Source organism: Tauraco erythrolophus, chromosome 13 (assembly GCF_009769465.1).
Source record: "Tauraco erythrolophus isolate bTauEry1 chromosome 13, bTauEry1.pri, whole genome shotgun sequence".
NCBI lineage: Eukaryota > Metazoa > Chordata > Aves > Musophagiformes > Musophagidae > Tauraco > Tauraco erythrolophus.
The window spans coordinates 1,549,296-1,561,664 of NC_141477.1; the positions used below are offsets into that span (position 1 = coordinate 1,549,296).

At 40.9% G+C, this 12,369-nt stretch overlaps 1 protein-coding gene across 3 annotated transcripts in view; it reads right to left on the bottom strand.

Annotated features, from left to right (window-relative positions):
- The window catches only part of LOC104379015 (fibronectin type-III domain-containing protein 3a-like), a 29,220-nt gene extending 23,095 nt beyond the window's left edge, over positions 1-6,125 (bottom strand). For 2 of the 3 annotated variants that reach the window (XM_086619560.1, XM_009986179.2), the window contains exons 1-2: positions 5,995-6,125; positions 1,051-1,126 (exon numbers count right to left, since the gene is read on the bottom strand). In XM_086619560.1, coding sequence (XP_086475686.1) covers positions 1,051-1,126; positions 5,995-6,090 — 172 coding nt within the window. In that variant the 5' untranslated portion in view covers positions 6,091-6,125. Of the gene's footprint in view, positions 1-1,050; positions 1,137-5,980 lie in introns of all 3 variants that reach the window. The other variant, XM_086619559.1, reaches the window with a different exon arrangement.
- Between the last annotated feature and the right edge of the window lie 6,244 nt (positions 6,126-12,369).

A 12,369-nucleotide genomic window follows, 5' to 3' on the forward strand; every position in this document is an offset into this window, starting at 1 on the left:
GTTAGGAGAGAACCTTAAATAATCAGGACTGCAGATTTTAAAAAAATAAAAAAAGCGACTGTACCAAGTTTCCATGAAGAAAAACAATGCCATTTATGTCATCGATGGATAACTCATTTTCACATTTAAAATACACGTTAGGTATGATTCAATAAATGTCAGGAACCACCCAGAATTTTAGGTAATACTGCTGAACGCAGGAATAGCTGTACATTTATTCTGCAAAAAGCACAGCTCAGATTTATCCCGACCACCATGCTTACACAGCCAACAGTATTTCTTTAACTGTGCAAAAATCAGCATAGATAAGTTTTAACTCTTAGAAAATAAGAACTAAAAGTCTGCAGCAACAACAGTGGCACCATAGTAATGCTGACAGCTGATATATCAATTTTTATATATATTTTTTTTTTAATAAGAATATATTATCTTTCAAATCAAGCTGAAAGAAAAGTATTCCTGTCTGGGATTTGATGAAAGCAAAACGGACACATTTTATACAATATCATTTGAAATGGTGAAAAACATTCCAAAAATGGAAGTCCTGATAAATTCAACTTGACTTAAAGGAGACATTTTGACCCGACTCGGATCTGCAGTTCTGTCACTTACCCAGGAGGGAAAAGGCAGTTTGTAGCCACAGACAGAGGGTAGCAACGCTTCCCACAGTACCAGCAGACTGCTAATGCCACTACCTGACAGTAAAGTGAGGTCACACAGCATCTATTAACATTGTTTAGATTAGTGTGGACTAAATCCCATGTAAATTCATGTGTTGGGATTCTGAGAACAGTTATTCAAGGATCTTTACAACAACGGTTGAGATGCCAGTTTTGTAAATCAGCAGCAAAGTCTGCAGAGACGCAGGGAATCCTGGCAATTTCCCAGCGCGCTCTCGTTCGTGCTTTAAGTACAAACTGAAAAATCTGATTTATTACAACGCAGAACACATGAAAACACATCTGACATTACAGAAACAAATACTAGTCGTAATTCTGTGATATTTACAGAATCCAAATATTTTCATTCAGTAGGCGTTTCTTCCTTTACCTTGAATACACTGAATGTGTCCATCTTCAGTTGTAATAGTAAATGTTTCACCTGGGTTTACCTGTACAAGAATAACCTGTAGAAAACAAAACACAAAAGAAGTGGGTTTTTTTTTAATTTTAGTAATTACCTCGGGGAAAAAAAAAAGGCTTTTCCTTATACCCACATGTTAGATTAAAACATATAGCTTTGGCAACCTTAGAGGGTTCAAAAACAAGATGAGAAACACGGACAGGTAGAAAGAACTTTCTTCATCCTTTGATACAAAATCATGACTTCTGCATAATCAGTATTTTTTCTCTGATTACTGCCAGAAGTGCTTCCCTTGATCCACTTGAAAAAATTAACTAAGCTTTTATTTTCAATATTTTCACGTTGTTTTTTTGTCTTTTACTGAAGCAATAAATTACCTAAGATTCATCTCGCTTTCCAAGCTTTGCCTAAGAGATTACTTCAGTTTCAGGACTAAATTGGCAAACTCAGGACTATACACACGTAAAAGAAAAAAAAGGAAAAGAAAAGCAAAGAAAAAAGAAAAATAAAGGAAAAGAAAAGCAAAGCAAAAAGATGCTTTGCCCAAAACTCAGCCGTGTTTTTTCATTGAAAGCATGCTGGTATGTATTTTGACAATATATTCTCTGATGCTATCAGTAACTTTACTAAAGTATGCAGTCCTTTGGGAGTGGAAAGAGGGCAGAAGAGGTGGCACAGCAGGTCATGCCCATCACCTCTGCTCTACAGCTCCTCAAAGATCAGGTGTATTTTCTCACATGTGCGTAATCCTGTAGCTAAAATACAACTAACAGATTCTGCAGGTCAATTTGGACATGATCATATTCACTTTCACACAAATCAATGTGGACATCTGCCAGAATTCTTCCTCAGGCAGTCCGTGGCATCGTTTCCCTTGTACAGGGTAGCACAAACCATCACCTCATTCTACCCCTTTCATGGCACATGCTTGAGTCTTACTGTGAAATATCGGCCGCTGCGCTTCAGTTTTTTTGGAACATGACATTGCAACAAGAATTTTGCAGTGAGATTCTAGTACATTACACAGGTCTGATTCTTCAGTAAAACGAGGGGCTTGGCCATGTAGGAACTGTACAGTTACACCGTCAAGATTCTGCTCTGATGGAAATTAAAATCATTTCAGGCTTCCAAGATGCTTGCAATTCCTCCCATCTCCTATCAGCTGCAGATCTACTCTGCACTACACCTCAATTCTATTATATTGGGAATTAATAAAAGGATCACTGAAAAGAATGAGACTTAACGATCTTGTGGTCCCTCATCCCTTTACATTTTGACCAACTCCACTGACTCCTCTTTTCCAAAGAGTTTGCCAAGTAGCTTACTCTGGCATTAACCAAAGCCCCTTTCTCCAACTAACGTACCAAGAGTAAGTGCAAACACACCCACGTTGCCTGAAGTTATAAATTATATCTCCCACTTCTCTCTCCCTCTACCCTTGGGTGTGCAGCTTCTGCATGGAAAGGGACTGAGGTTTGCACAGGTCTGTTACATTTCAACTGCTGGCCGTAAAGCGGGACCCAAAGGAGGAGAGACCGAAAAATGCTGTTTCACACCGATTGTGCAGCTTCTGCACATCGCTGTGTTAACCTGAGCTTTTGTTTTTTAACAGGATGCAGAAGTATATATGAACACAAACTCCAGTGGGTTCACACTACAGGAGAATTTTACTTTAGGTAGGTGAGTTGCTTCTGTACATAAGTGAAACACCAAAACCCCCCAAAAAGGCCACGTAGCCAGTCGTTAACGTTTATTACGGCTTCATGAGAAGGACAGATGACAGATAAGACTTTTAAAAATGGCATAATTAAACCACTGAAACGTAAGCAGATCTGTCATTTCAGTATATAAGTAAATTTATAACTTCAATGTTGCTGAATTTCTAGGAGTAAAGAGAGGGAAGCCACGTCACTGTTTTAGAGAAAACTGATAAGAAGGGGCTGGGGATTTCCCGGAGCACAAAGAACGAGGAAAGACGAGGTCTGCTGTGAACAGCAGCTGCTGGGGACGGACACCAGCAGGGGACCGGACTCCAGAGGCAGGTACTAAACCTCACAGCAAATCTCATCATCGAGGGCAAGAAAGTTCAGAGGCAGGAAAAGGATCCTTTTGGAAATTCAGAGGCTCTGACCGTGTCGGATCTTCAGAACAGGTTTCAATTCACCGAAGTTCTCGCAAACAGTTCAGGAAACTATTAACTGAACTCGGGAAAAGGATCCTAAGTGGTGCAATCACAGGGCTGCAGAGCAGTTCAGAGACTGGAATTTCAGGAATGCATGGCGCAATGTCTTAGAGGAATGACTCACTGTAATTAATGAAGCAAACGCAGCTCCATCTACCTTTCACCAGGGAAAATCTCCAGGAAGCTTGAGTGCTTCTAACGAGTCAATCGAAGCCAAATCAGATGGACTCGTGCTGGGAACCACAGGCACCTCAACACCTTCGGGCGTCCTCTGCAACCGCTTCAGAACTCGTGGCATCCACACAGCTTGACAGCTATTTCAAAGCACCAGCCCGAGCTTTGCTTTTGGCCCTTCTTCACTGACACACTCTCCACTGCTGCCATTTTTTCCCCAACAAGAAGCCCTTCCAGAAAAGTTCCAACTCGTACTTTATGAGAAATGAAACGGATGAACTGGGTGCTGCATCTGACTGTTTAAGGCATTGGCCAAACAGCACAAGTTTAATTTCTGAAAACAAACCCAACGTACAATATTCTATAATTAGCCTACCCTCTACAGCATCAGCAGCAAAATAATTAGAAAATAATCTGCATTAATAAAGCTTCGAAGCTGATGACCTATTTAAAAGGAAAATTTCCAATGCGAGCCTGTGGCTCAGAAGCCTCTGCTCTCTCGAGAAAAGTGCCACAAGCAAGAGCAACAAGTGTGTTTTGGGCAGCTGAAGGACGGCAGCAGGACATGGTTGGTTATATACAGACATGCTGGAATGAGAAACATTGGCACATCAAGGTGAAACCATGTTCCTGCTCCCTTTTCACTACACAGACTTATTCTGTTATTTCCAGTATAACTCAATTATAAGTCTTAGAGACCATCTAAGTCTACTCTTTGAAGGCCATTTTCCCATGCATCTCCAAGATCCAACTCTTTTTTTTGTTTTTCAACCTCACCTGATTGCGAACAGTCTCCACTAGGTTCTGCAAATTTCAACGACTGTCACTTTCTTTTGGGCCATCCAAGACACACTGGTATCCTACACACCGATCTATACCAAGACACGCTCTGCAAACACAGCTATGGAGATGGTCTCCACTTACATCTCCTTGATCTCTTTTCCTTGTGTAACATGAAACACCACCTACTGAATAACCTCACAGCTGGCTGGTGTCTAAAATGTCACATTGCTAATGCTACAACTTCAGAACTGGCCTCGAGACTCTACAGCTCTACTTATTTCAAAACACAGTCACTGTACTTTTATCTCCACAATCTGAGGAGAAAAGCAGAGTAGACTTTTTTTTAAAAAAATGCTATTTTTACAAGGAAGTGTACTACAATCCTTCCCCATCTGTAACAATTACAAAGTAAAGCATATCTCTTAAAACTTTTCAGTATTTATGGTCTGCCAGTCCCTCACCAATTCATGATTATTTTGTTGCACCCTGTTTATCCACTGTACGTTCAAACATGCCAAGGTCTTCACCGTTACCCTTCATTTCATGACAGTTATCCTCCAGAAACTTCTATGCAATTTTCCCTTCTGGATTAACCCTTTAATTGCTACTTCAATTACTGTCAGACACTTGAAATCATATACTTATCTGTTTAAAGCAATGGGCAGAGTTTTGTCCCTCGCTTCGACATAACAATTATTTAACCCCAGGCCTTCGAATTCATGTGTTGTTATCATAGAATCCTAGAACAGCCCAGGCTGAAAGGGACCGAGAGATCATCTGGTTCAATCTTTTGTGGGAAGGGGAGCCTAGATGAGATTATCTAGCACCCTGTCCAGTTGCAGCCAGCCAAACAGCTATTTAGCTATTTAAAATAAATAAACCAACCTTTTCTCTCCTATTAGGACCAGTCGCATTTGTAGCTGCTCTAGGGCAGGGGGGAAGATGCTTCTTAAACTAATATCCAGTGTGAAAATGTTATAATGTCTGTAATATTACTGAGTGCGCTGAAAGTGTCTCCAAAAGATGGGAAGATATTTTGGTGTTTGCTATACGAGGCACTCAGCTGCTCCAGCCAAACAAACTCACTTCCAAGTTTCCTAATGACTTACACAAGCTTGTGCTTCAGTTATATTGGTTTGCTTTCACTTTTTGTCTGTATTTCTAATCATACTAGGTACTTCTGAAGGGTTGAGTCCAACAAAATTCTAACGTTTCAACTAAACATACTCAGATTTCACCAGTGTGCTGTAATTATTAATGAAGATACTTAATATCGGGAAGCCGAGTTCTTTCCTCTTCTCTGCAATAGATGTGGTTTAGAGCACCGCAGCCACCTGCTACTCTTTAGCAATTATTTTACATCTGCTTAAGTAGAGCTTTCAAAACCATAGTGCTTTATTAAATCAATATATTATGTTTTTCCTTTATTCTTTGGTTTTGTAGTTTAATTTTAAAGCACTTACATGCATATAAAACATTCCTTTTAATTTGCCATCTTCTCACATTTCCACTGTATTAGCGAATGATTCTCTTCCTCCTACATCTGCACTTCTATTTTACTGATACCAGTACTGAGAACCGCATGCTTTTCTAACTTTGCACATCAGTACTGCAGCTGCTTCATTCCCAGCCTCCTCCTCCTCTTCCAGCCATCACACAAGTTGTACAACACAGTTTCGCTCTCTGTTTCCTACAGCACGCTCCAGTGTAGGCTCTCCAACTGCTGGCAGGGGATGACACGAGGTGTAGGAAAGCAGAAGGGGTTCACTTGCCTGCTGGATGCTGTCCCCGTTGACCATGTGAGGTAGAAGTGGCACTTCGTTCAGTATCGGCGTGGCTTCTAGCGGAGGCGGCTGGTCGGCCATCATGTCTGGAAACCATTCATTGACAACTGCTCCCGTTACCCACCTGCTAGAACAAAAAGGGATGCCAATATGAGGTGCATCTCTCCTCTCCCCGAAAGAATTCTCTACTTTGTTTGCCAAATTTGATGTCAATGTTTCAGAAGAAAAACACAGCGGTGTCTTCAGGACATTGCTTTTGTGTTTTGGTTTTTTCTTCTTCACAAAACAAAGTCAAACACTTGTGCTAGGATATTGAATCCTTTAATGACAGCAATTCAAGAATACTTGAAAACTCAATAGGAAAATATCAGCAGACTTCGGCACTCCACAACTCTCCCCCACAGACTTTCAAACAAACTGACTTTAATTGCAGACAAACGTTACTATAAAACATCCACTTCTAACTTCACTGCACATCTAAAAACTTGTGCATATTGACAGCCTCAAAAGCAGGGAGGGGATCACACCTCATATCACAATGGAGTATATCCAACTAGTCTATTATCCTACTTTTCATTTTTAAGTACTGCATTTAAGTATTACATATCCTTCTTCCAAACACATGCTCTTTAAATACGTATCGTGCATATTCAACCTGGCACGCCACGAGTGATGACACTGGTATGTTGAGTGATGCAATTACACAGTAGCGCAACACTTTATTCCTAAATTTGTAGTCACAATTTCTAAACAGCTTGTAATCCAGAACCCAAGTTTTAGGCCAAACAATTCACACACTACATACATGTTTCAGTCTCTATGATGATCAAAACCACCCTCAAACCGTGCAATTCCTCCAATGTTGCAACGTGCCATCAATACAGAAGTTTGACACAGTGAATACAAGGCTTAAGGCAACACAAGAGAGTTGAGTATTTTGTACAAAAGTCTTCAGCTGAGCACCAGGGAGAACTGCATATGGAAAAGTGCTGCATAGTTTTGGGCTTCTAGTGAATAATCTGTAATGGTAATAAGTCAAAATACAATCCAAACATCAAAATACTATCCAAACGTTAGTAAATTTTCAGTGTATAGTTAATTCAGTATGCATAAAAAGCACAAGATAACAGGATACAGGAAATGCTGACATTTCCTTCTCCCTTCCCATTACTGCCTGTAAACTCATACTGAAGACAAAATGTGGTTAGGAAAGTCCAATTCATTAAATTAAAAATAAAAAGCAAAATAAAAAACATTTCCCCCCATCCCCAAATCTGTGCACGAATCAAATCAGTCTATATACAACTGCCAAATCCTTGGACAGCTCTCTACCACCAGTATGGAAATGACAGTGTTCGGGGGGAAAAAAAAAAGGAAAACTGATTAATTCCATACTTCTAGGACTGAATCTTCAGCAGAATAGCAAGAGTGAGAGAAATGTCACATCCTGGCTGTTATAATTTCTTCTGATGTTAACTCATTTTGTTCAGAAAGGGTCTGTAAGGGAAGGTGACGTTACCTGGATTTCTCCTATATTACTACTACAAGGTAAGGAGGCTGGCAGTACCATTGGTAAAAACAACATTCCTTCTTGTTTGCAACAGCATCTCCAAATAACTGATCAAATCACCCAGCCACAAAACACAGCACAACAAAATCCCCAAGACTGCCAAAGAAGCCAGCTCATTCTGCACACCAGTTGTTCTCCGGGTCTGCTCCAGTAACAGCCTTAAGAGGCCAAATACGACTGCACAGGTGCAAGGGCTGGACACGACCCCCAACGTTTAAATTTGTACCAGGTTTGTCCTAAATATACTTAACTACCTTAGCATGTTGTTTATTTCCTGAATAAAATAATCATCCATCCTGTTTGTTGGACTGTGAATTACCTCTGTCAAGGAAACAAACTCATCTGATTGTACACAACTATTCCACTTAAAAACACCTGCATGGTAACACTGCTAGGCAGTATGATAAAATTAAGACAGAAGTTTCTTTCACTACATCTCTCCCATTTTTAGAGGTCACGAGCTTTAGATCTAAGTCGTAAGAACCATAATGGGAACTCAGTGTACACAGGCAGATTGAAAAGACTTCATCTTACACACGTGTAGCCTCAATTTCTTTCATCCAAGAACCTCAAGGATGACAGAAATTAGCACTTAACGAAGGGGAAAACCCTTTACCAAAAAGCACCTACATCTGCATTCAAATGCTCAACTAACCAAAACAACCAGCTGTAGAAAAAGGTGTTCTGAAACAAGTCTCAATACCACCTGCAATTTTAAATAAACGTTCAGAGTTTCTACCCTGGTCTCCTGCGCCGGCTGAACACAATTCTCCGAGGCTTTGTCCACGTTAGTGAGCAGCACAGTGTAGTTAGGACCAACTGCAGAGCAGAGCACCTACATCCACCTGAATTTTAGAATCCTTCATGGATGGCCTAAGGACACAGGTAGTATTTACATTTACACTCCATTTAGTGCTGTAACTTCACATTTTTCAGAGGAAGAACTCAATACTTTTGAGTATTAGGAAACAAGTGTTTTATACAGTTAATGACAATCTCCAAAAATAGCAAACACAATTTCGTGTCTCAGTATGACTCTCCATATGGTCAGAGAAAATGGAAGCACTAGCATAAATGAAACCATTTTAATAACTCTTGGGCAGTGTCACCTGACTCAGAACACTACATTTTCCTGCACAGCCAGGCTCAGATGGCTGCAAGTGGCAGAACACTAATGACAAAGAGGAACATCCCGCTGCATACGGATGGACTTCACAAAAAACAAGGGTTTTGGCTTGTAGAGCACAGCTTCATGCCTTGGAAATACTGATAAGAAAGAAGCAAAAGACACTGCTGCTTTCAAAGGGACCAGTTCTGCCAGTAAATGAGCACGGGACTGAAACCCTCCCCAGTGCAACAGGCAAAAATTTCAAGGGAAATAAAGCACCGAACTTGATATCAACAGTCTCCAGTTCATTCAAGGAAGTAGGTGGTATTTGGGTAAATAAAAAGAGAATTCCTGAAAAGTTATTACATACTCAGCACAATTTCCTGAAAAACAAAGCAAAGAAATAGAAATCTATCTCGAAAAGCCATTACCCACAGCCTCCTCCTGCTTGTCTCGGAGCCGCGACTCCCGTGGGCTGAGAGGGAGATCCGAGGATCCTGCACCCACCTCCAGCCACAGCTCCCACAGCCAGAGTCCCACCGAGTCCCACAGCTTCCCTCTAACGCCGTCACTGCTGCTGAGCGTTCGCGGAACCCCTGGATTTACCCCAAACCCCACACGAGTCAGCCTGGAGAGGCAAATGCAGCTGGTGAGCTGCACAGGGCTCAAAAAGCAGCAACCCATTATAGGCAGAACTGCACCCAAAAAGCTTTTTGGGTCCCCTGAAGATAGTTTGTTCTACCATAGGCTTGGTAAGAGCGGCTCAGGCTGCTCTTTTCCATGGTCTCTTCTTGACAGCCACGTGTCTTAAGTTTATCATCACTATTAACTGTCCAAGTAGTCAAAAAAAAAGAAGAAAAAAGTGTTTGCACTAAGAATTCACAGGCTGCACTGACATTAAATACGAGCTAACACACAAAATTTTAAATTCTATATTAAAAATAAGCAAGAAAAATCCCAACTGCAAGCACTACAGACTAGGCAAAATTTTGTAGTTTTCCTTTTCAACTTTTCAAATTTTTGAGTTGCAAAGGAACATACTGAGAATTAGTGAATCATTATATATGAATCAGTAGCAGAATTCGTAGAGGCATCTTCTAGAGCTTTGTCACCATGCACTGGAGACTTTTGAGTCAGTATGGAATTAAACAGATTAATTTTTAGAAAGGTTACATTGTGAAAGGGTACTTCTGGCCTGATTAATTTCTTCACAGTGGTTTCTAGTAGACATCAGCTAAAGGTCATTCCCAAACTTTGTTTGAGCTGAAGGATGAATTCAGCCCATACAGCATGATAGCCATTAAAAAAAAAAAAAAGAATTAGGACTGACCATCTCAGAAACAAACCTTCTGAAGCATTGTTTTGGCAAAGCTGAAAGAAAGTAGATATCACATTTCTAAGTTAACAGAAATCTGCACCAGAAATAGCTTGAGCTGCTGCTCTCAAAGATTATTTGTTCAGCACACGCATGTCTAAAAAGCTGAAATATTTTGTCATTTATTTCACAGCATTAAAAAAAATATATATTTTAAATAAAAAAAAAAAAAACAAACAAGTTCACATTTTAGAAAGGTACCCTGAGAAGCGTTCCTGTGCAATCCAGCACTGTGCTGATGTAATACGGTTAATCATGTTAACTGCATTAAAAAAAAGGGCAATATTTTCCACTGACAGTCTCGCACTACAAAGGCTTCTAAGAAAAACAGAAAATCCTGATGACTGGCCTTCCAGAAAACAATTACAGCACACAGCGCTGTGCCTGACCTCACTTCCTGACATAGTAAAAATGCCGAGACTCTGGAAGACTGAAACATTGGCCTCCCCTTTTCTCCAGCCCCAAGTCTTCTCAAGCAGCGCTGCAGTCATCCTGGAGCCCGTCCAGCTCCCGAGGATCCGCACGGAGCGCGGTGTCCGTCGACTCCTGCCCGCTCCCGTCTCGAGGCAGCCGAGCAAGCCGGGCTCTTACACACACACCAGCTCTTATGCTCCCCATACAGGAAAGCTGGAGAGGGGCTTTTTACAAGGGCGTGTAGGGATAGGACAAGGGGCAATGGATTTAAACTGAAAGAGGGGAGATTTAGATTAGATATAAGGAAGAAATTTTTCACTCTGAGGGTGGTGAGGCACTGGAACAGGTTGCCCAGAGAAGCTGTGGCTGCCCCATCCCTGGCAGTGTTCAAGGCCAGGTTGGATGAGGCTTTGGACAACCTGGTGTAGTGGAGGGTGTCCCTGCCCATGGCAGGGGGGTTGGAACTGGGTGATCTTTGAGGTCCCTTCCAACCCAAACCATTCTGTGATACGCAACCAGCAAAACGAAGGTGGCTAATGGAAATCCATACGACTCCAGATCATCGCGCTCTGAGTCTGGAAAACATCGCGGATTCTCACGAGACATTCTGAAATTAAAATATCAAGTAGTGTAAAATACAGTGCCAGCCCAAAGCGCAATAAACACGCAGCTGTAGTTACTAACAGACGTTTGCCCACCCCACGACACTGGTGCTCACCGCGTGGCGACGCCACCCTTCGCCGTTGGCCAACGCGCCGCGTGCCACGGGGCCCGCGCTCAGCTCACGGCCACTTCCACTTCGATGACGCAACGGAAACGATTGCAAAATCATAACAGTCATATCTCCAAGAAAAAGTTACGGCTGGGTAATGTTTCTGCACAGACACACCGCTTCTGTTCCATCAATAACTTCAGAGCAGTCACCAGTAAGCACCACCACCACACCAGCAATGTCACAGACACGCTCTCTCTTTAGGCAGTAACAGTCAATTTGCAACTATTTATGTGCATGGCATGTGAAAAATAAGAAAAGTGTGTGTAATCATTAAATGGGGTTTATAGTATTAGACAAAACAAGAAAAATTTCATATAGTGAAAAAAAACCTTTTTCATTGGAATTATATCCTTTAATCTTATTAATAGAATATGAGATTATTCACTGTGCAAACGTGCAGCAGTATTATGCATTCAGCAAGTTTTAGAAATCCTGTTATCTCATACTAAAATGTTTTCCTAGTATATTAAAAATCTCTCTCCAGAAAGAGATCATACAGAAACTAAACGTGGAGGAAACACCGTAGATAGAAATGGATCAGCTTCATTCCACTGTCCAGAGTAGAAGCTGAACAGATTTCATAAACAGTAAAAAAAAAAAAAGAGTTTATAATCCCACACAGAAGCAATCACAAAGACTGTATTTTCATTACAGTAAGTGCTGCATTTAATATCAGAAAGTTCCTATTCCGAGGAGCTTATTACTTAAATGGAGACTTTTTTTTAATGCAGTATGCCTGAGTTAGAAGGAACAATGCGTCCAGGACCAAAGAGGAAGTCTGATGGAGAGCTAGAAATTCGGCTCAGACTTCCTGATTTCTAGGTTCAGTGCCTTATGCAACCTTCTAGCCCCATCACAAGGTCACGTTTATCGCAGGAAGTCAACTACAATATTGCTGTTTATTAAAAGCAGTGTTGTATAAAAACCTAAAGCTTTAATTATACCTCTTTATATGAACAGAATTACTAATCAGTGTTATGTATTTACTATACTTTCATATATTATACGTGTTTATTTTCTCTAAGCAGGGGGAAAAAACCCAACAATCTCATTACAAGCAACATACTTCATTATGGTATGGTCTTTCACCTTTTCCAAGGTCTTTCACCCTTTCCAAGGTC